The sequence below is a fragment of the Dendrobium catenatum genome, unplaced genomic scaffold (assembly GCF_001605985.2).
Source record: "Dendrobium catenatum unplaced genomic scaffold, ASM160598v2 fragScaff_scaffold_1024, whole genome shotgun sequence".
NCBI classification, from domain to species: domain Eukaryota; kingdom Viridiplantae; phylum Streptophyta; class Magnoliopsida; order Asparagales; family Orchidaceae; genus Dendrobium; species Dendrobium catenatum.
Genome location: NW_021319486.1, coordinates 3,735,877 through 3,757,897, shown reverse-complemented (window position 1 = coordinate 3,757,897; position 22,021 = coordinate 3,735,877). Strand labels below are relative to the sequence as shown.

Here is a 22,021-nt window from a genome sequence, read left to right as displayed (position 1 = left end):
CACTAGACATTTGCAAGATGATGTACCTTGGTGTATGCTTTTTGCTGATGATATTCTTCTTGTTGATAAGACTAGAGAGGGAGTTGAAGGTAAACTTGAATTATGGAGGTCAACCTTAGAGTCTAAAGGTTTTCGCTTGAGTAGATCTAAAACGGAATATATGGAGTGTAATTTTAGCTGCTGTTCCTTCCTCATCCTTCTTCTTCCCTCCGGCGATGCCGGAGGGAACTTCCTCCCCTCCTTCACACATGGATTCTGTTCCTCCCTCTTCTTCTGGGTTCCCTCCTCTGGTTAACTCTCCTGGTTTGGCTAGAGTGATCCCCAAGAGCTGGAACAAAATGTTTGAGACCACAAAATCTTCTCCAAATCCTTTAAAGTTCTCGCACTTCCCCTCTGAGCCGGATATTATCCCTTTTTCTGGGGAGAAATTATCACACGGTGGGGAAGATTGGAAGCTATGTATGGTTGGCTACTCCATAGGGAGACGGCCATATTATGAAGCCCTGCTCTCTGCAGTTAAAAAAACCTGGAGCTTGAAAGGTGAAGTTCAGTTACTTTCTCTAAATGATGGCTTTTTCCTATTCCGATTCTCTTGTGTTGATGATTTTGAATCGGTATGGTCGAGAGGTGTTTGGTTTATCTTGGGTAAACCATTTGTTCTTCAAAAGTGGCACCCAAAATTTGTCCCTAAAAAGGAAGATTTTGCATCGGTACCTATTTGGGTGAAGATACACGACCTGCCCCTTGCATGTTGGAACTCCGAGGGAATATCGAGGATCGCTAGCAAAATCGGTATATCGGTTGCTGCTGATAGCTTGACGGAGCAGAAAACAAGATTGACCTATGCCAGGATCTGTGTTTTGGTGGACTGTCATGCGGCTTATCCGGAGGAGATACAGGTTTCGCTGGATGGGGAAGTGGTATGTTTGAGAGTGCAGTACGAATGGCATCCTTCTCCTTGTCAGCACTATAAGTCTTTAATGCATTTCTCTTCTTCATGCTTGAAAAACCCGGAGAAAGCTTCCAATGATCAAGAAGCTGAAAAGGGTAAGACTTTGCAAAACAATAGGGGTAGGAGTATGAGCAGGAAGCCTCCTCGTAGACCCAACTCAAACCCTGGGTATGTTGTGAAAATGCCTATTTCAAAAGCTGACATTCAGGAAACTACTAATCATGTCCCTGCCAACAACATTATTGCTATTCCTTCCTCTGTTACTGGACAAAATCTTCACTACCAACCGCATTCTCCTACCTCTAACAAACTAAACTCTAAAACTTATGATTTGGCGCTTAGTAATACTCCTGTCATTGGGGACCAGTTTAGTTTGGGCATTCCAAATCTCAACTCTCCTAACGCTGTGTCTTCTTCTTCTTCTACCAATCTTCAAACCACTTCGGCTGGGCAGGTTTTTATTTCTCCGAACAAATTTGATCTTCTAAATGCAGAAGGAGATATGAAGGATAATTCTAATAACTCGGGAGAGGACTTAGACAATGAAGCTGCTAATGTGGATTTCTTAGGGAAGGATAAAAAGCCTGTTATGTTGGGCAAGCAAAATAAGAAGAATGAAACAACGACAGCCAAAAAACCTGCAAAGGGGAAGCAGGGGAAAAAACCCCAGAACAAACAAAACTCTTGATGTCTTTTCCACCTGTTGCAGCGTGGAACATCAGGGGATTTAATCGACCTGATAAAGTACTTTGCTTTAAGCGTCTTATTGAGTCCTTTAAGCTTGATCTAGTTTGTATTTTGGAGAATAGGATTAACATCCAATCTCTTGCTGATCCGCAATTTGATCTCTCTCATTCTCTCTTTTTAAGTGAGAGCAGCTGCAATAACTTTCATCTATCTGATTCAGGAAGAATTTGGGTGAAATGGAACTCTTCTAAATTGTCTTTCATCCCTTCTGTCATTACTTCACAACTGATTTCTGGCTTGATTTTAGTGGCTAATCAAACCCTTTTTCAGCTCTCTGTTGTTTATGTCTCTAACAGTATGAATGATCGAAAAGAATTGTGGAACTCTCTCTCTCTTGCTACTCCTGAGAGTCATGTCCCTTGGGCTATCATTGGTGATTTCAATTGTTGCAGATTTGCCACTGAAAAACTTGGTGGTTCCCCTCTTACTGATGCTGCCCTGAAAGATTTCAATGAATGTATTTTTCTTAATGGTCTCCAGGATCTTCGCTCTGTTGGCTGCAACTTCACTTGGTATAATCAACGTCTTGATAATCCTATCCACATTAAGCTGGATAGAGTTCTTGTGAATGATGGTTGGTTGAGTAAATATCCAGAATCTTTTTGCTCCATCCAAAATCCCTCTTGTTCAGACCACAGTCCCATCATCTTGCACTCTGGGAGCTCCTTCCCGGCGTCTCATCGGTTCCTCTTCAAAAACTATTGGACTAAGGTAGATAAATATTGGGCAATGTTATTAGAGAGTTTTTCTAAGCCTTGCTATGGCAATCCTCTTTCACATTTGTGTCAAACTCTCAAGCAGTTTAAATGTGATATCAAAAAAGAAACCTGGGCTTCTTCCAATAGTTTTAAAAGGCATCTTGATCATCTGAATTATAATCAAAGGATTATTCTTGATCAATTGTTGGCGGATCATAACAATGTTGAGCTTATTACTGCTTATAGAAACTGTAGTTCGCAGTTGGCTAGTTTCAACAAAATGTATGCTTCTTGGATAATACAAAGAGCCAAGGTTAATTGGCTTAAACATGGGGAAGATGATATTAAATTCCTATATGCGAAGATTAGGAGCAGAATGGGCAGCAGAAAATCTCTTATCAATCTTCTCACTGCTAATCCTACCTCCAATAGGGAATCTGTGATTGCTACCATCACACAACACTTTCAAAATCTATATAATCCTATCAATGCTTTGCAGCAGGATGTTGGGTCTCTTCCTTTGGGGGCTGCTTTACCGTTAAGCTATCAAATCTCTCTTAATTCCCTTGTGATTGATGAAGAAATCAAAACAGCTGTTTTTTCGGGTGCTTCTAACTCAAGTCCAGGGCCTGATGGGTTCAATTTCCACTTTTATAAGTCTAGTTGGCACATTATAGGGCCGGTTGTTTGCAGAGCAGTCAAATCTTTTTTTTGCTAAGTGCTATATGCCTAATGGAGTAAAATCTACAGTTCTTGCCATCATTCCTAAACACAAAAATGCTGTCAACATATCTGATTATAGGCCCATTGCTCTATGTAATGTGATTTATAAAATTATTGCAAAAGTCATTGCTGAAAGGTTGAAGCCAGTAATGAATATCATTGTTAAAGACAATCAAGCAGGTTTCCTTAAATCTAGAGTTTCAACTGATAACATCTTACTTGCCTCTGATATTTTATTCCATGCGGGGAAAAAAGGAAATGGTAATTTTTTTTGTGCCAAACTTGACATTAAGAAAGCTTTTGATTCTGTTTCACGGGAATTCATTATTGCTATATTATTTCAGAAAAATTTTCCTAGTGTCTTCATCAACTAGATCAAAGCTTGTATTTTTTATGTCAATTTTTCTGTCCTTATTAATGGGGCACTAGAAGGGTACTTTCATTCTTCTGCTGGGCTCAGACAGGGTTGCCCTATGAGTCCTTACCTCTCCTGTCTTGTCATGGATGCGTTCTCTAATCTTTTAGAGGACAGAGGTTTCAAAGGGATTACTTTAAATGGTTATGCTATATCTCACTTGCTCTACGCTGACGACGTCCTCATTTTCGGAGAAGCTACTCTTGAAAATTGTAGCTTGTTGGTTTCCATTATCAAAGAATTTGCTTGTATGACCGGACTGCATGTAAACCATGAGAAGTGTGCGATTATGTTCCCTAAACATGTGCACAATCAGAGAGATATATGTAATGCTCTCTCCATTTATAACATATCTACCAATATTTCATACCTGGGCATTCCATTGTCTTTCTATAGGCTTAAAATTGAGGATTATATGCCGCTTATAGATAGCATCCACAAGAAGTTCACTGGTTGGAAAGCCACAATTCTATCCATGGAAGGTAGACTTCAATATTTAAAATTCACTATCCAAAACACCATTGCTTATTGGATTAGAGGTGCGATTTTACCTAAAGCAGTTCATAAGGTTTTCAAAAAATCTAGTTCTAGATTTTTATTTTTTAGGGATGTCAACACAAACAAGAAGCTTCATATGGTAGCTTGGGACAAAGTGTGCTTACCTAAAGCTAAAGGGGGGCTGGGCATCTCCTCTATCATGTCTATGCAATACTCCTCTATCATGTCTATGCAATACTCTTTCAACTGTTCTGTGATCTTAAGAATGTACAACAGCCAGACTCCACTCTCGGCTTGGCTGTTTAGAAAATACAGCTCTCCTTGGAAGCCTTCTCCTCCGACTGCCTCCAGATTTTGGAAATCCATATGTTACACGGCGATTAAGGCCAAGAATGCTTTCAATTTCAGGATCACCAAATCTGGGCCTATTTCATTAAAATGGGATCACTGGATTGATAACAGAAATCTTTGTGAAATTTTTGGCCATGTGTCTATTGCTCACATACCTGACATTGCTCTTTCTAAGCTTATTTCTGATAATGGGTGGACTATACCTGATAATTTCTCCTCTAGTCTTACTAACGTTATATCGGGTATTAGTATTAATGCGGCTGATGGTCCTTGTTTACTTTGGTTTGATAAGTTGAAAAGCAATTTTAAAAACTTCATGGATGAATTTCATGCTGATTATGCTGATTGTTGTTGGAATAGGATGGTTTGGCATAAAAGGAATGCACTTAAATTCTTTGTTTTTGCATGGTTGGCTAATGTTGGGGGTCTCAAAACGGCTGATGCTCTTAGAATCAGAAACATTATGGTTCCAACTCTTTGCTGTCTCTGCCAAAATGGGGATGAAACTCTGTCTCATCTCTTTTTTGAATGCTCTTATTCATTCTCCATCCTTACTGCCTTAATTAAGGGGATGGCCACTTTTCTGCTTAGGCCGAATATTCTGCAAATTTATGATTGGCTAAATGGAAGTTTTAATGGTAATGTGGATGTCTTAAACTTCTATAAATTAGTTCTTTCTGCCATAATTTACTTTTTGTGGAAAGAGCGAAATAATAGAATTTTTGGAAATCAAATTCTATGTCATACTTCACTTCCGCTTAGCATCAAGAGAGCTGTTTCTGAAAAAATTTTCAAATGGAGGAATGCGATTGCTTTGCTGGACAGAATTTAATCGAGGTAGCTGGTAGGCCTCTTGTTGCCTCTACAGCTCAGTGGGTTAGCGCAGAATTGCCCTCCTGGACTATGATGAATCTCCCCTCACATGCTCTTGGACGGTCTATGGGACTCCATAGACAACCAGAGATGTGTTTGTTCTATTGTTCTGTTTCTTTAAAATCTGAGTCCAGGTGCTATGGGCAAGGGAGACATTTTCACGACAGCTATAATGGCCCTGGTGGGATTTCTATCTGGCTTTTTTGGAATTCTGGACTGGCTGTGTTATGCTTCTTTGCAGGTACTTCGTCGCTGCTCTTATTGGGCAACATGCTGCTTGAGAGCTGGACTTTTTTCTGGAGTTTTTGGACTCATCTTCCTGCTGATTTGCTGTTTTGGAAGACTCATTTCTGTTGCTTAAAATGCTCTTTTCCTCTGGTTTTTACCACTTTTTTGTCTCATTTACTGATTATAGATAAATTTTGGGTGGTATAGGTATATTTTGGGCATCATAAGGCATGTTTATTCTTATGATGGCAGTTTCTCTTTTCTTACATGTAATTTCTTTTACTTGTAATATTCTTTTATAGAAATATATGGGCTTTTGCCCCAAATTTCCCAAAAAAAAAACACTATTTAAAACTAAAAAGAAAAAACGGTAACACGCGTAGGCGATTGGGCTGATGGAGAGGCTGGCGGGTCGGTCGCCTTCTGCCGCATGCGAGAGCAGTAGCAGTACCGGAGGCTCTCGTGCTCGTATAACGCCATTAGGCGTGGAAAATTAATTTATTTATTTTTCTTGACTTTCATCACTTGAAAAAATTAAATGACAAATCTTTATGTATTTTCTTTCATGACTTCCAAGCTGTAACTTAGGTTTGGTTTGTGACAGTTTTCTTACTGTTTTTTAAAATGATTTTTTGATGTAAAATTTTAATTTTTTGGCTAAAAAATTGCTTTAAGAAGAAGTAAGAAAGCTATCCCAAACGAACGCTTAGGCTTCGCTTGGATAGTTTTTTTACTATTTTTTAAAATAATTTTTTTAGTATAAAAATTTTATATTGAAAGCTGCTTTTGAAAGTATCAAAAAAGTCATTCCAAATGAAATCTTATTTTCTCTTATTTACCAAACGGTCTCTGATTTTGACGAGCTTATACTCGAATCAAACGGCTCGACGAGGAGAATCCAACGAACCTAAGATCATCAAATTCCGACATCATTAAGGCCTTCAAATGCCCAACGAACGGTGCATGATCAAAGGATTCGATATCGGCCCTCCATTCAAAACACTCCCAATTCGCCCCTGATCTCATGCCTATTTACGAGCTATGCCACTCCATAAAAACTATAAATAGAGCCCTCATTCTACACCAAAGGACTCAAGTGAAGAGAGAGAAGAAGATGGGAAGAAGAAGAAAAAAGGGGAAAAGGAGAATTCCCTCCTCCTCGACCACCGCCGGAGTTCGTCCTGCCGCCCGAACACGCCGGGATTCTGCGTGATATTCAGGAGAACGCAGGAATTCTTCTCAAGTTCCACGTGATGCTAAAATTCTTTCCAATTTACAATAAAGTTCCCTCATGGCGCCGAAACTCCGCCCAAGTGAAGCCAGAGCTCTCCTCTGCCACCAACAGACGTCGGACTTCTACCCGGCGTCGGACCTTCACTCTTCGCCAAATTTCTACCCGACGCCGGACTTCTACCGGTTATCGGACTTCGCTGGACGTCTATGCGAATGTGCATTTCTTTTCATTGTTGGACTTCTACCTGATGCTGTCCTTCTGATCTTCGTCGTCAGACTACAGTCCTTTCGACCTCCGTCGCCCGTCGACTACGGTCCTCCTGACTTATGTCGCCCGCCGACTACAGTCTTTCCGACCTCCGTCGCCCACCGACTACGATCCTCCTAGCTTACGTCGCCCGCCGACTACAGTCCTTCCGACCTTCGTCGCCCGCCGACTACAGTCCTTCCGACCTCCATTGCCCGCCGACTACGGTCCTCCTGGCTTACGTCGCCCGTCGACTACAGTCCTTCCGACCTCCGTCGCCAGCTGACTACGGTCCTCCTGACTTACGTCGCCCACCGACTACAAGTCTTCCGACCTCCGTCGCCCACCGACTACGGTCCTCCCGACCAAACGAACATGTTAATAGTGATTCTTTGTATTCACATCATGTAATGTACTCCATAAGATGTACATCAAGCTAATACCTTCCATCAAGGAAGGGTCTCATTTGTAATCAACTACAATACTAGTGGATTCATTCAAACTGGGCTAGGCCCCGTGGTTTTTTCCCCATTTTCAGGGGTTTTCCACGTAAAAATCTTGGTGTCTCATAAATGTTAGACCCTCTCTTTATCTGATTGCGTGCCGGATTTTTATACAACGCTAAGACGTTAAATCTTATATTTCTCTACCGCCGCGAATACTTCGGGACGCAACAAAGAAGAAGTAAGAAAGCTATCCCAAACGAACACTTAGGCTTTGCTTGGATAGTTTTTTTACTATTTTTTAAAATAATTTCTTTAGTACAAAAATTTATTGAATTAACAATTTTGTACTAAAAAATTGCTTTTGAAAGTATTAAAAAAGTCATTCCAAATAAAACCTTATTTTCTCTTAGCGGAATTATAAAACTTTTGTTCTCCTTTTGGTCAATAGATTTTATTACATAAGTCATTTTAAAACTATGATAAATTTTCAACTTTTTTTTGGAATTTAGCTTTAATTTTATTACCTAAGGTTGTAGCAAAAATTGATCATATGCTTAGCTTTTATTTTTCATTAAGATTCTTCAAGCTTCATTTGAGATAACTTTTGGTCACTATTATTTTGTTATTTTTTTTTAAAAAAAATTGTAATAAAAAAATTGCCTTACAAAACAATATGAGAGTTAATATAATAAAGTTGATAGCTATTTTGAAAGTAGTTTTTTTTTTAATTGTTTTTGAAATCAACTTTCTAATAAAAAAATTATTGAAAATAATGAAAAAATAATAATCAAATAAAAATTATGATTGTGATTGAAACAAACTCAAATTCAACTCAGGATCAATATATCAAAATCTGGATACCAAACAAATCATGAATTGACTGGACTCATTTATGAACCCCAACCGATTTGATCTTTGATTGATCTTATAAAGAGTCGTGCCCGATTTCTTAGATATGCGTATCAATTACCCCTTTTTTTTTTTTAACCACAATATGAAAAGCAGTACTGATCTAAGAAAGTTGGCCTACCAATGACCAATCAATTAACTATTATGTACATATTAATAACTATTTGTTTTAAATTAAATTAACATAATGGGTTTTATATCTTCATGAAAATGATGATTATTACTATAAGACTCGGTCTTCATTTAAGATGACTTCTAAAATATTTTTTAATACAAAAATATTAAATTTCTATTAAAAAATTACTCTAAAAAATAAAAGGAAAAGCCGTCACAAAACCAAATCTTAGGATCTCAGCTTCATTAATAAAGGCTTTAACATGTTTCTGATATGTCACCCAAGATTTTGTAGCATAAAGGCAAGCTTGGTGGGCCCCCACGAGTCAAGCCCATATATTTCTTGCTACCGAAATGTGGTCGCGATTGACAATTCGCACCCACTCTTTAATGAATTGTGGGCTCCACGAGATGAACAGTTCCCAATTTTATATAAATATCGAATACAAATTATGTAAGATATCTTATATAGATTATATTAAAATCTGTTTGAGAAATGTTAGATTTTCTTTGAGATTATTATTGATATGTGCTATGAAAATTATAACGATAGAGCATTTAATATTTTTACTCTGCACAAAGATCCTATAAACATAAATAGAAGTTAAAAGAAATATTCAAAAAATTTTACGCAGAAAATTCGAGGGGAAAATATCACAAGATCTAATCCAGTTTCAATTATTCATTATATAATTATTGATATAAGAATATATTTTAATATGTAATTAATAACAATTATCTAACTCCCGTCGTATATATTATAGAAATTAGATGTCCACAAATAGATAGTCGAAGTCTAATAATGAGATTGAATATTAGTGATTAGACGATTATAGTCAAATAACAAAATTTAGATGATAATGTCGATAAGTGTTGATAGTGATCGTTGGGGGCCAACGTCAAGAAATGCAATAGAATTTTTAGCTCTCCTAGCTTACAAGCATCATTCACATATAAAACGAGGCTCTATTTATAACTTTTAAGATAGACATTTTGATAAATTTGATTGAAATCCAAACACACTCAAATAAACGGCTCATGATAATCCCCTTGATTATAGATCGTTTATCTCGCATTTTAATATTCTAATGATGTCATAATTAAGTGATATTGGGCTTGTTGGATTCATCTTATAGGGCCATTTGAATTGTCCCTAAACATATAAGATATGGGTAACACTTGGTCCTTCAATTATTGTCCAAAATTTTCTAATTCTAGTTCAAGTGCTTGATTTGAGCTCATTTTGAATCGAGTATGATCACTTGTGGTGTTGATGGGTTTAACTTGTTGAGGTGTTCAACTCAACTATAAGATTGTTGAAATCAAAGTTTGGATGATCTTGAATTTAACTATAAAAATTTTAATTTAAATATTGCTTTTAAAGTCATGTTGATCAAATGAATTTTTAAGGCATATAATCTGCCTTTCAACTTTTAGATATCGAAGCTTATGTTGTCTAAAAAAAAATATTTAGTCTTTTAAAAAACTTCATGCAAGATTATAACCTTAAGAAAGCACAATCACTCATTTGACGCCAATGATAACCTCCCTTCTAGATTGCGAACTAAATAAAATCTATGTAATTATAATTTTATCTTCTCATAATGTCAAAGTATCAATTAAAGTAAAATAATATTGAAAATTTTTCTCATTCTTCAAATTTATTTGAGTTTGGTCATAGAGGCTCTATGGAGCTCAAAAAGTGATAAAATTGAGTTCATAATATTAAAAAGATCCCAAGGTCCCAAAATCATTGGAATAGACTTGCTAAAGCCCAAAATGGAGTTGCCCAACCAACTGACAACATACCGATGCTAATGGAACCCGTTACTATTTGGTGCAAACAATTAATTATACACCTCCCTATATACATGTGTCTCCCCACAGAGGGGTTATATATATCTCTCTGTAAAGGCACATATTTTTCTTTCGAACTTTATTTTTGAAAACTTTTATTTTTTTTCCTTTCTTGAAAAGTTTTTTTTTTTTTTAAAGATTTTTGTAACTAATGCTCCCTTTGAAGTATACTTATCCCCTTAAGGGGGGATTTTTCTCCTCTTATCATTTTAGGCTTAAATTATTTCTCTTAAGGTAGGCTTTTCACTATCTTATATAATCAATATGTATCCCCCTTATAGCTCTATCATTCATCCACAAAGAGTATTAAATTGTCCTTCATAGTTATAATAAAAAATTCAAACATCTCAATTTTTCTTTATAGATTTTGGTTCTATCTCTGAAAAGTGGCTCAACGCTATCTTATATAAACGAAATATTCTATCTTTATAAGCTCTAGTATTTTATCTATGAGAAGTATCAAATCACACTACATGCAAAATTGTGAGTGATAACTAATAGTTTCAGTCTCTATAATAGAGCTCCAATATTCCTCTTGAAGGTGGTTTGAATTTCTTCATTTGGAAGAATTTTTTAGCACATTAAAATATCAAATTTTCTTCATAATGAGGAGATATTTATTATCAAATTTAATATAGATCATGTAAGAGATTATATTAAATAAACCACTATAATCCATTTTTTAGTTTGACTTTGAACTTGGTATTAACATTTAACATTGATATTGTTGGTACCTATCACTAATATTAGCATTTAAGCATTGAAATTATGTGTTACATATGAGATAAACTTATCTCCTTGCATTAACTATAATAAAAAAAGTAAGAGTTGTATGTTGAAAGTCAATACAAGAGTTTGGTGATTTATGTAATGTAGAAAACTATATATTAGTATTATGTAAATACAATAATTTTTTCTTGTGGCTTTGAAATATATGTTTGTTATGTACAAACATGACTGATATTTGTAATTAGTTTATTAGAATAATGAATTCTTCATCTTTGTACAAGAGCATATTTATGAGAACTTTCACTTAGAGAAGACAATCTTTTGTGTGGTTTTGAGTTGTACTTAAAATAATTAATTTTGTCAGAACATATTAACTATTAGTTGGTATATAACAACTTTAATTTTTTTAATAAGTACCTTCTAAGATTTTTTTTCAAGAACATATACCTTTTTTTAGATTGAAAAAACTTTTGTCTTTTAAGGCTTTAACTTTTTAAGATTTTTAGAAAACTAACAAAACCTTTAATTTTTTAGGCTTTTATCCTTTTGAGATTTTTGAAGTGATTGTACCATATAAGATTTTTAATCTTTTGAGATTTTTAGAGATAGAAGAAATTTCTTGTAAAACCCCTCAGAAGTTTATTTTTTTTAGTGCTGTTAGTCCGTACGAACTGACTTTAGTACGGGACGAACTGAAGGAAATTGTGAAAATCTGTATGGTTAGTACGTACGAATTGTCTGTACGAACTTATGTTCGTATGTATGAACCTGAATTCATCCGGGACGAATTTTGTCTATAGGAGAAATCATCCTGGGATGAATAGGAATAGTCCCGTACGATCCTGCTTGATAAATATCTGATTTCGAGATATTTTGAAGAGAGAGAGAAAAGCAGGAGAGAGAAAGAGAAGGAAAGAGAACGAAAGAGAAGGAAAGGCTTGGTTTCGGAGGCCGCAGAACGATTTTTGTCCGTCGACGTAGTTGGAAGATTTATTTGTCTCGAAGTAAGGAATCCAAATCCTATTTCTGATTTTGAAGATTTTGTGTTTTGGTATTTTTCTGCTCAGTTTTGTGTTTCCGTTACCGAAAAACGTGCATATCTTTGTATTGACAAAACTTTTACCGTGTAACTTTTGGTATGTTATGGAAATGATGATTTTGCAAGATTTGAGTATTTTCTAGAAAGTTTTCACCGGATATTTTGAATTCTGTGGAATTTTTATCAAATAGTAAATAATCCGGATGTTGAAAAAATATTGATTCAGTACAAGTAAAGTTTAAAACGTTATTTTACACGATTTCTAGTAATTTGGTAATTTTCTAGAATTGTGCCTTTTACACCGACTTCTATCTACTATACGATATTTAAGGGATTTTCCAAATTGAGCTAAATCATGTTTATTGGTTGCAATGCGTTGATGATAATGATGAATGTGGTTATATGATTGAAATTATTATTATATAACTGTGATACTACTGTGTGTGTGAAAGATAAGTAAGGACTGGTTGAACCGTTGGTTAGAGACTGATTGACTTGTATAGGATGGTGGGCCGACGGTCTTTCCTTTAAATACAGTTTGGTGTTATACTCTACTGATCACGTGATTACTGAAGGGAGTTATAAGGAGATGATTACTGTGCCGACAGGCAAAGAGTGACGACTCTGTTTACTGAGCCAATGGATAAGATACAAGATATATGATACAGGACTAAAAAATATCGTAATAGCTAGGGCTTTTACTTGTTGAGTATGTTATTGAGTAAGATTACTAAACTACATGTGTTTAATCATTATTCTTAATGTTATTGTACGGATTTACTATTACTGCATGATTTCACGATTATAGCATTACTGTTAATGTCACTAGATTGTTACTGATACTGATACAGACACTGATACTACTGATTCACTATACTGACATTATGCACGTGATATACTGTGTAAGTGATATGTGATTCATTGAACACGTGATTTAGATTATTGGATTGCTTGTGATTCACTGAGCACTTGATATTGGATAACTAAATTACAAATGTACGTTTTGATATGATTCTACGGCATTGATTGATTTTATTTCATTGATTTGATTTCAACAGTCACAAATGACATTATTGATTCGACGTTTTATACCGACTGATATTATTGAACCGATGAATTCTCTTTATACGATTTATATTATTGACTGATTTGATTGATATTACTGATATGAAGAATTCTTTAACGATTTAACTGAGATTTTAAATATGAAGATTTGTCTGCTGAATTGACTGGTGTTATAGATACGACGACTACTATAGAGATTTGATACACATATTGATTCATTGAGCTTTATGAACTTTTATACTGTTTATTGATTCATCCACTGATAATGATGGCTTCACACGTTCCTGTATTGATTTCTGTTATTGTACTGATTACTGTTTATGCATTGATTTCTTTTTATACATTGACTCAATGATCATGTGTAACTGATTGCTTTGATTTGACTGATTGACATGCATATTTTTTATGTACCGTGCTTTGATTTCAGTTGTCGGTATTTGGTGACCTGCTGGGCTTTTGAAGCTCATTATATGTGGTTAATATTTTTAGGTCAGGGCAAGGGAGCAGGAGATTGAGGTTGATCAAGAATCTTCATGTTTTTGTCCTTTTGTTATAGTGATTCTTTTTGTACTCAGGACAGGATAGATTATATGTGATTAATGTGTAGATCCTGAGTATTGTAAATGAACTTTTGGGAATGAATAGAAATATGTATATTGATATTTTAAATTATAGATTTTGTTAGAATGTTTATCACTGATTGATGATTATATATAGCTCTGGTAAAAGATTGACTTAAAGGATTGACTGAATAATTCTTCCAAGTTAGATCTTGGGGCGTCACATTTCTACCTCTAAGGCTTTTAGATTTATGTACTTTTTGTGTATTTATATCTTATAGGGCTTATGCCATATGAATTATTTGATATATATATATATATATATATATATATATATACCTTCTACAGCTTGTGCCTTCTAAGATTTTTGGTATACATGTATCTTTTGAGGTTTATGCATTATAAAAAATTTTTGACGAACATGCACATTTTGAGGCTTATGCCTTTTGAGAATTTTCATATACATGTACCTTATGAGGCTTATACTTTTAGATATTCTTATAGTACACATACTTTTTGAACCATATACCTTCTAAAATTTTATGTATGCTTATTCCTTCTAAGGCTTATTCCTTTTAAAATGATTAAATATCTTATTAAGTATTTACTTTCATAGAGTTTTTCTAATTGAAAATCGTTCTTTGATTCCAAGATTATGATCTTTCAAAGTTAGTTTTGAGTGATCTTTATTGAATCCATATTTGACTGGTGAATGATGTCTGACCGTACTTTATGAACCTTCCTATGAGCCGAGGACCTGTGTGCGAGGGTGATGAAGGTAGAAACAAAGAGGGAAACAGAAAAAGAGTGAGAGAGAAAGTGAGGAGAGAGAGAGAGAGATAGTGAATTTGGAAAAAATATATACTATCCCTTGGCTAGAAGTATAGGAATAAGTGGGGGAAAGAGCTCTATGTTGTAATACATAGCTATCTAAGGTTTCCCTGTTAGAGCAAGAAGAGATAATTGATGATTCAATGATGATATTTGAGCTCAGTGGTGATCTGATCATGAGAGATGTCTTGTGGATGAGATGTGTGTCTTTAGATTAAATTTTGATAGGTACCACATAGGAGACTTAACTTTGGATGAGATGAATAAGGACTTGTCCAAATAAGGAACTTTGAGGTTGCCCACACAATTACTTGGACGAAGTGGCCATAAGAGGTCCGATATGCCCCAATGATAATATCTTTCTATCTCCTAAGAGAGTCCATTAAATAAATTATACTAAAAGAAGAGGAAATCCTCATTCCGTGTGACCCAAACATAATATATTAGATACCTGCGGGAAGGTACTGGTGGGAAAATTTATGTCACCACGCAGATTTTGATTTCTCCTATTTTGTAATCGAATTCTGCATTGAAAATAAAGTACGGTCTTGAGAGACCGACACAATATTCTAAAATAGATTCAATATCAAAATAGGGTTTCGAAAATTGATATTTCTATAATCAAATATAGTTCAAAGAATAACATATCATCTTAAAAGATGAACATGAAATCCTATAGAATATGTTTAAAAATAGAAATATTTTTTTTTTTTGAAAAAAAGTTTATTCATTCTTTTATTTAGATAAGACAAGAAAAACGGACGATCTCAATATCGTCCCAGACGATCCTGGGAGGAAAATCAGATCTAGAGAGAAACAAATCAAAGGAACGAGCTCTCACACTTGTCATTATATTTCTCTATAAGTACTAGATTCGAGCTCAACATATACTTTTGTCAGCTTCCAACTTGTGAGCCTTACGTGAACTTAGTGAGATGGATCTTTCCTTTCTTCTTAGCATTCATGCTTCAAGGAAGGAGGCCTTCAAGATAGCATAAGCTACTACTGGTTTGGAGGTCGTAAATGTGGAAGAGGCTAACCCTAGTAAGGTTGTTATTGGAGAGGTGTGATTATTCTTGGATTTGGTACACCTTATTGTTGGTCCTCTATTGAAAAAGACACATGCTGATGTTGGGGATCTAGTTGTCATCAAGGTTGATCGGTCATCTGACCTTGTTGTGGGGATGAAGGAGACGGTTACTCCTATTTCTCTAGTTATGACTAATGAATATGAAGAATCTTTGGATGAAGAGACCAATCATTCCTTTCCTCTAGAGAGTATGTAAGAATGTTTGTGTGAGGCAACTTTGAAGGAGGTTAGTGCCCCATAGCAGAATGTAGTAGCTGGGGATATTTCCACCGTTGTTGAAAAGGTTGTCAAAGAGGTTACTGAGGAGAAAATTGGGGCCACAATCCTTGAGCAACCATTGAATTCCTTCTTATAATTGTATAATTATAATTTCCTATAATAGAAACATCATTAGGTTTAATTCCAATTGTAGAAATATATAGGTATTCATGAAGGTCTTGTTATGAGATGTCTACTGGTCTTCTACAGACATAGGCCCCATTGAGATATGTTCAAAATTAATTTGAAGGTTTGCAAAGAATTTAAAGAGTAATTTGAGTGAAATGGAAATACAAGTGTCTGAATAAATTGGAGAGTGGTTTCTGCAAAGAGCTATAGTCTTATGTTTTAGGTTTTCTTGGTTTACAACGTGAGGGCGTGATCGAGGTAGCTTGATTGCGATGATATTCAACCTCATTATCTTGTGTTTGGAATCAGTTATCCATAGGGGAATGAGAAGAACTTCCAGGAAGAAGTGGCACTCTCTTGGTAGATATTGAAGCACTCAAGTAATGGAAATGGAAGTTGTGATGGCTAAGAAAAAGTAGTTGTGAATGAAAGTGAAGTCATTTCCATCATTTTATAAAAGCAGAATATATCGTACAATACAAATCTATATCGTACAGTATAATCAGAATAAAGATGAATCGTCCCATTAGAATAGCTCAAAAGTAGGTCAAATCGTATGGTATGATCAATTATAGTACTAGACAATCTTTGACTTTTCATTCATCATAATAGGTCATATATACGATCTTTGACGAAGAAGATAGTACAATATAATCAGGTGTTCGTCCAATATGATTTAAATTTAATATCGACTGGGCCAAAATTTATTCGTCTAATAGTTACTGGCATGACTATCATATAATATGTATTAAGTGGTCATCTAGTATGATACGTAAGAATATAATTGATTTGCATGGTCTATTGGAATTGCTTTTGAGAGGTTGTTTGATGATTATTAAGATCGTACAATATGAAATAAGTTGTGTTGTATGATGTGAACAAATATGAAGAAGAGTATGATGATCAGTGAAAACATACACAAATAATTTCATAAATTATTAAACACATAACAATCACAGAAATAAAAATAGAAAAATACAAACATGAGCCCAAATAGATAAACGATAACACAAACAACATTTTTTTTAATCAATCATCATTCATTAAAAAAATCTATTCATCATTGTAATTCTTAATTCTTAAAATTTATTTCATTTAAAATTTGTAGCCATTTGTTAACCTTTGTAGAAACAACCATTAATATCTGAATTTAATCTCAAATAAACACTACTTAAAAATTGTAAGAAATTTTTTCAAATATTTTCTTGGATATTTTATCAAAATTAATAAATGATACTTGTTATCTTTAAGATAACGTACTTTCCATGCACAACACTTTCTTTATTCCTAGCTTCAAGTAGTATTTAACTATTTTATATCTCTAGTTAATTGATGCATTTGATGCCCATGCTCTTTGTTCTCTCATTGGAACTCTTATGAGAGCACATTTAACACACTTAATCAAACATCAGATTTGGGAACCCAAGTGGGTTTGGGTCCCTACATATACCAAAATGGATGCATGTCATGTATGATATTCTGTGGTGTTAATTATTTAGGCCTCCACACAAGATGTGATCTATAATGTATTGGAGTGAAAGTATGGGCTATTTGATCTAGCATGCCATAATAATAACAACTAACCCCTTAGAATGGGTTTACTAGCCTGTAAGGGGTGGGGTGTGCCTCTTCCTAGGAATATATAATGTATGATGTATTTTAGGTCATGGCTGTGTACGAATGGCCCATGGGTGTTTTGTTGAAGTGCATTAATTTTTTTAAGCAAATATTCTTTGGCACTTTTCTCAATACCAAGTTCAACTAATAACTCTTATTGTTTATTATCTAGTTTTGATGCAAGTGCCTCTAGCTCCTTAAATGTTTTCTCTAAATCAATATGTTCATCTTTCAAGTAGTATTGTGACTTACTTAATTTAATATGTTTCTTATTCAAATCATCATATTCATCAAACAAAGTTGCATGTTCTTTGTCTAATGAAATTAGTTTGGATTTAAATTAGCATGCCCTCTAACTAATAAATCATGCTCATATTTCAAATCAAAAAATTCATTTTTTTTTCAAATTAGCATGCAATTTCCTTAGCTTCCTATATGAGTCATGAATTTTTTTAAAAAATACTAAATAGCTCATCATAGAATAATTCACATACCTCATCCTGATCAGAGTTAATAACTGAATCATTGTCCATTAAGCAAAAGTTTGTTACCCCCTCTTCTGGCTCCTATTCTGATGAGTTAGAGGCTAAGTCTATCGAGAAGATTTTAGTTTCTTTTCAATTCCCCTTTTTACATTAGGTTTATCCTCTTCCCTTTGTTTTAAAAGGCATATCTAAAGATTGGGGCATTCGGACCTCAGATGTCTAAGCTTCCTACACTCATAATAAATTATGTTAGATGGAAACTTATTGCTTTGCCATTCTTACATTTGCTCTTCTTAAGGTGACGCTTGTGCTTGCGCTTCAGGAAGATTTTGAATTAGCTTGTTATTAAAGCTATTTCCTCGCTCCTATAAGCAATATTTGTTATTGGCCTTTAGTGCCACTATCTTCTCCTTCCTCCTCTCACCTTCATTAAGCAATATTTGACTCATGATTTGCTCATAGGTAATGAGTCAGCTAAGTAGATTATTAATAGAGTACATGTTTAAATCTTTTGATTCATAGATGACAGTAACTTTATCATCATAATTATCAGGTAAATAACATAAAATCTTATTAACTTTTTAAGAATTGGACAACTCTATACCAAGTGCATACAATGATGTTACAATCTTAGTAAACCTAGTTTATATGTCAATTATTATCTAATTCAATTTCATGTGGAATAACTCATATTAATGCAATAATATATATTCAAACATGACTGTTTAATTTCAAATTGTTCATTCATAAGTGAGATTAAGCCTATCTCAAATTTCCTTCCTAGTTGTGCATGAAGAGACACGCATATAGTCCTCAAACTTTAAAGTATAGATAAATTAATTTAAACATTTTGCATTGAGTTGTGTATATTTTCTTTTCTCAAAACTACATTTATTAAAAAGAATTTATTCCATGATACCATTAATAAAATGTGATGGAGGTGTACATCCTACTTGAATCATATGTCACATGTGATAATTAATAAATTGAATAAATATTGACACGAGCACTTTCTAAAAATCATAAGGAATAACATCAAACATAGGTGGGCATGCAATTAGATATCCTTTAGTTGTATTATGATTACCATTGTAATTTGCTATTGGATCTACTTAAGATTTTTAAACCAACAATTTAAGAGAAATTGAAATTTTAATGATGAGGTTTGGGGGGGGGGGGGGGGGGGGGGGGGTGGATTGGTGTTTTTAAAATTTTCTTTTGAGATCTCAAAACCAATTACACAAATATTAGCGAAAGAAATTAATAAAACTAATATTTTTGCTATTTTAGATTTTTGTAGAAAAATCATCTAAAGACAAACTTTTGTAGAAAAATTAAAATGAAAAAAATTAAAATGCAAAAAAAAAAGTAGAATGAGTGCACTGTATTTAAAGTGGTTGGTCAAACCATGACCTATGTTCACTCCTCAAAGTCCTCCACTTCGGGTATTACATTAAACCTTTTAGTGTCTCTCCTTTAGCCCCTACAACAAGGAAGAAAAGCTCTTACAAAATATCTTTCACCAACCCAAAACGACATAGTACCAAAATCTTTTCACCTCCCTGGTGAGGCAAAGAATCTATAATTTTTTTAAGCAAAGCTCTTACAAAATATCTTTCCCTAAGCTTCCCTTAAGATGAACCTTGACACATGGAGGAAATCAGGTGCAAGTTTGCTAGAGAAATCATGTGAAACTCTCTCTCCACACTCCCTTGAGCCTAAAAGGGTCTTTTCCCTCTCTCACAACCTTCACCCTTTCCCTCTTGAGCTCTAGATCCTCTCTTCAATGCTTTCTCACAGAAGAAAACAATATAGTGCCTGCCAAAAAATCATTTTCAAAGTCAAATAAGAGACCTTAAATACAAGGCTTCCAAAAATCATAAGTTTTCAATTCTACTATTTCTGCTCATATAATATGATATGGGATCGTACAATACGATTAGTTTAAGTCGTCATGTTAGTACTTTAAGATGAAAAGGGTGGTATAATTAGTTCAAATACTTGAACAGATCATCTAGTACTATATCCAGGGTCATACCGTATGATTAGTTCAATCGACTATGATTTTTGTCCTATACAATCAGTGGCGATTAAATATCTTCATAAAAGCAAACCGGGTCATATCATACGATACATGCCATTATATAGTATGATTTAAAGTATCAATTAATCATGATTTAATTCCCTAATTATAGAATTAGATTAGGCAAGATTTAATGATATCGTACCATAAGATGGTAATCATACAATACAATATGTTTAATTTTTTAATTTTAAAATATTGCATAATTTGTAATTAGCAACATGATTTTCCAATTCTATTGATCTTCATGTACAATTTATATTGTACAATATGAATCATGCAAATTTAGATTATTGTAATTAAGTATGTTGATTAATCTTTGGTTTACTCAGATCATACAGTACGATCCAAATTGTACTAGACAGTCTTCATAGAAATTAAATTACTTAATTTTTCTCCCTAGTGTGTGTGTGCACGGTTGCTAAGCTGGTATATACCTTTTACAAGGCTTTTGATTCAAGAAATATAAAAAATAAATAAATCAATATACAGACTCTTGCAAGGCCATCAAACTTATTCTACCTAGTCTTGAGTCAATTGAGTCAATCCCTTCGCACAGTGAACAACATCTTAAAATGTTAGTACACAAAGAAAATATATGCAATAATAAATCATAGGAGAAATTAAATACAATCTAATAATGTTTATTATCATAAAAACACAAGCTCGGGACTCTTGGATTGCAACACTAGTGCTCTTGTTATTTAGCTTCCTAAAAGAATTGCAGGATTTAAACTTGAAGTTCTTCGATCCCACGCATACGATCTTTTAAAGTGAGGCTTGAGTAAACTTGATTGACAATATCTTGTAAACTTGTAAAATTGAAGATGCTTGATTCTTTCAATAATTTCCAAAAGTTTTTAACTGTACTTCAAGAATTTGATTTGAACTCATTTGGAGTTAGGTTGAATCACATGTGGCGTCGATGGGTTCATCTAATCTAAATATTTTGTTCGACTATAAGTTTATTAAAATTAGAGCTCATATGATCTTTAATTTAATTCTAAAAGCTATTAATGCAAATATTATCTTAATATTTATGTTGATCAAGTGAATTTTTTAAGACATGCCATGTACAATACAAAGTCTTTATATATAGCACTAATCTTGAAGTAAATCTAATGATTTTCATGCTCATCATAATATAATTTATATTAAGATGTGATTATATATATATATATATAAGCCGAACAGCAATAAAGGGGCCGAAGAGGCGACCCGTAAAATTTCTTTACCTCCTGAAGCAAGGAAGTCGGACAGTAATGAAGGAGCCGGAGAAGCGACCCATGCAATCACTGCACCTCCTGCGAAGGAAACAAATCGGACAACAACGAAGGAGCCGAACAGCCATGACGGAGCTGAAGAAGCGACGCGTGCAATCTCTACACCTCATGCGAAGCAACGAAGCCGAACAGCAACAACAAAAAGAGAAGATTAAAAGCAAACCCTAGACGGCTATACGCTATTATTGATTAACTTAATTAATATATAATTTAAAATATTAATAATTAATTAAATTAATTAAATAATTAATAATCTAATTAGTACATAAATTTATTATCTAATTTGACCTAATTGAGTACTTAATAATATAATTAGTAATTAAATATTAATATAATTAGTTTAATTAATATACCTTAAATATATAATATTAAATATATAATTAATAGTGTAAATAATTATTAATAAGTAACTTGTATTTAACATGTACTTTATTTCATATTGCAGGTCAAAGAAATCGATCGTCATGAAAAAATTTATCTCCCGAGAATATATATGAAGTCAACTGTATATTTGAAGCATTCTCTTATTTAATATTTCATCTATCATTTTGGTAAATATTA

At 34.0% G+C, this 22,021-nt stretch overlaps 1 protein-coding gene across 1 annotated transcript; it reads left to right on the top strand.

Moving 5' to 3' along the window:
• The first annotated feature begins 215 nt into the window (after positions 1-215).
• Positions 216-1,640, top strand: LOC110097149. The gene has a single exon (XM_020823395.1). It carries the CDS (start codon positions 216-218, stop codon positions 1,638-1,640), a length of 1,425 nt encoding a protein of 474 aa, XP_020679054.1.
• The last annotated feature ends 20,381 nt before the right edge of the window (positions 1,641-22,021 follow it).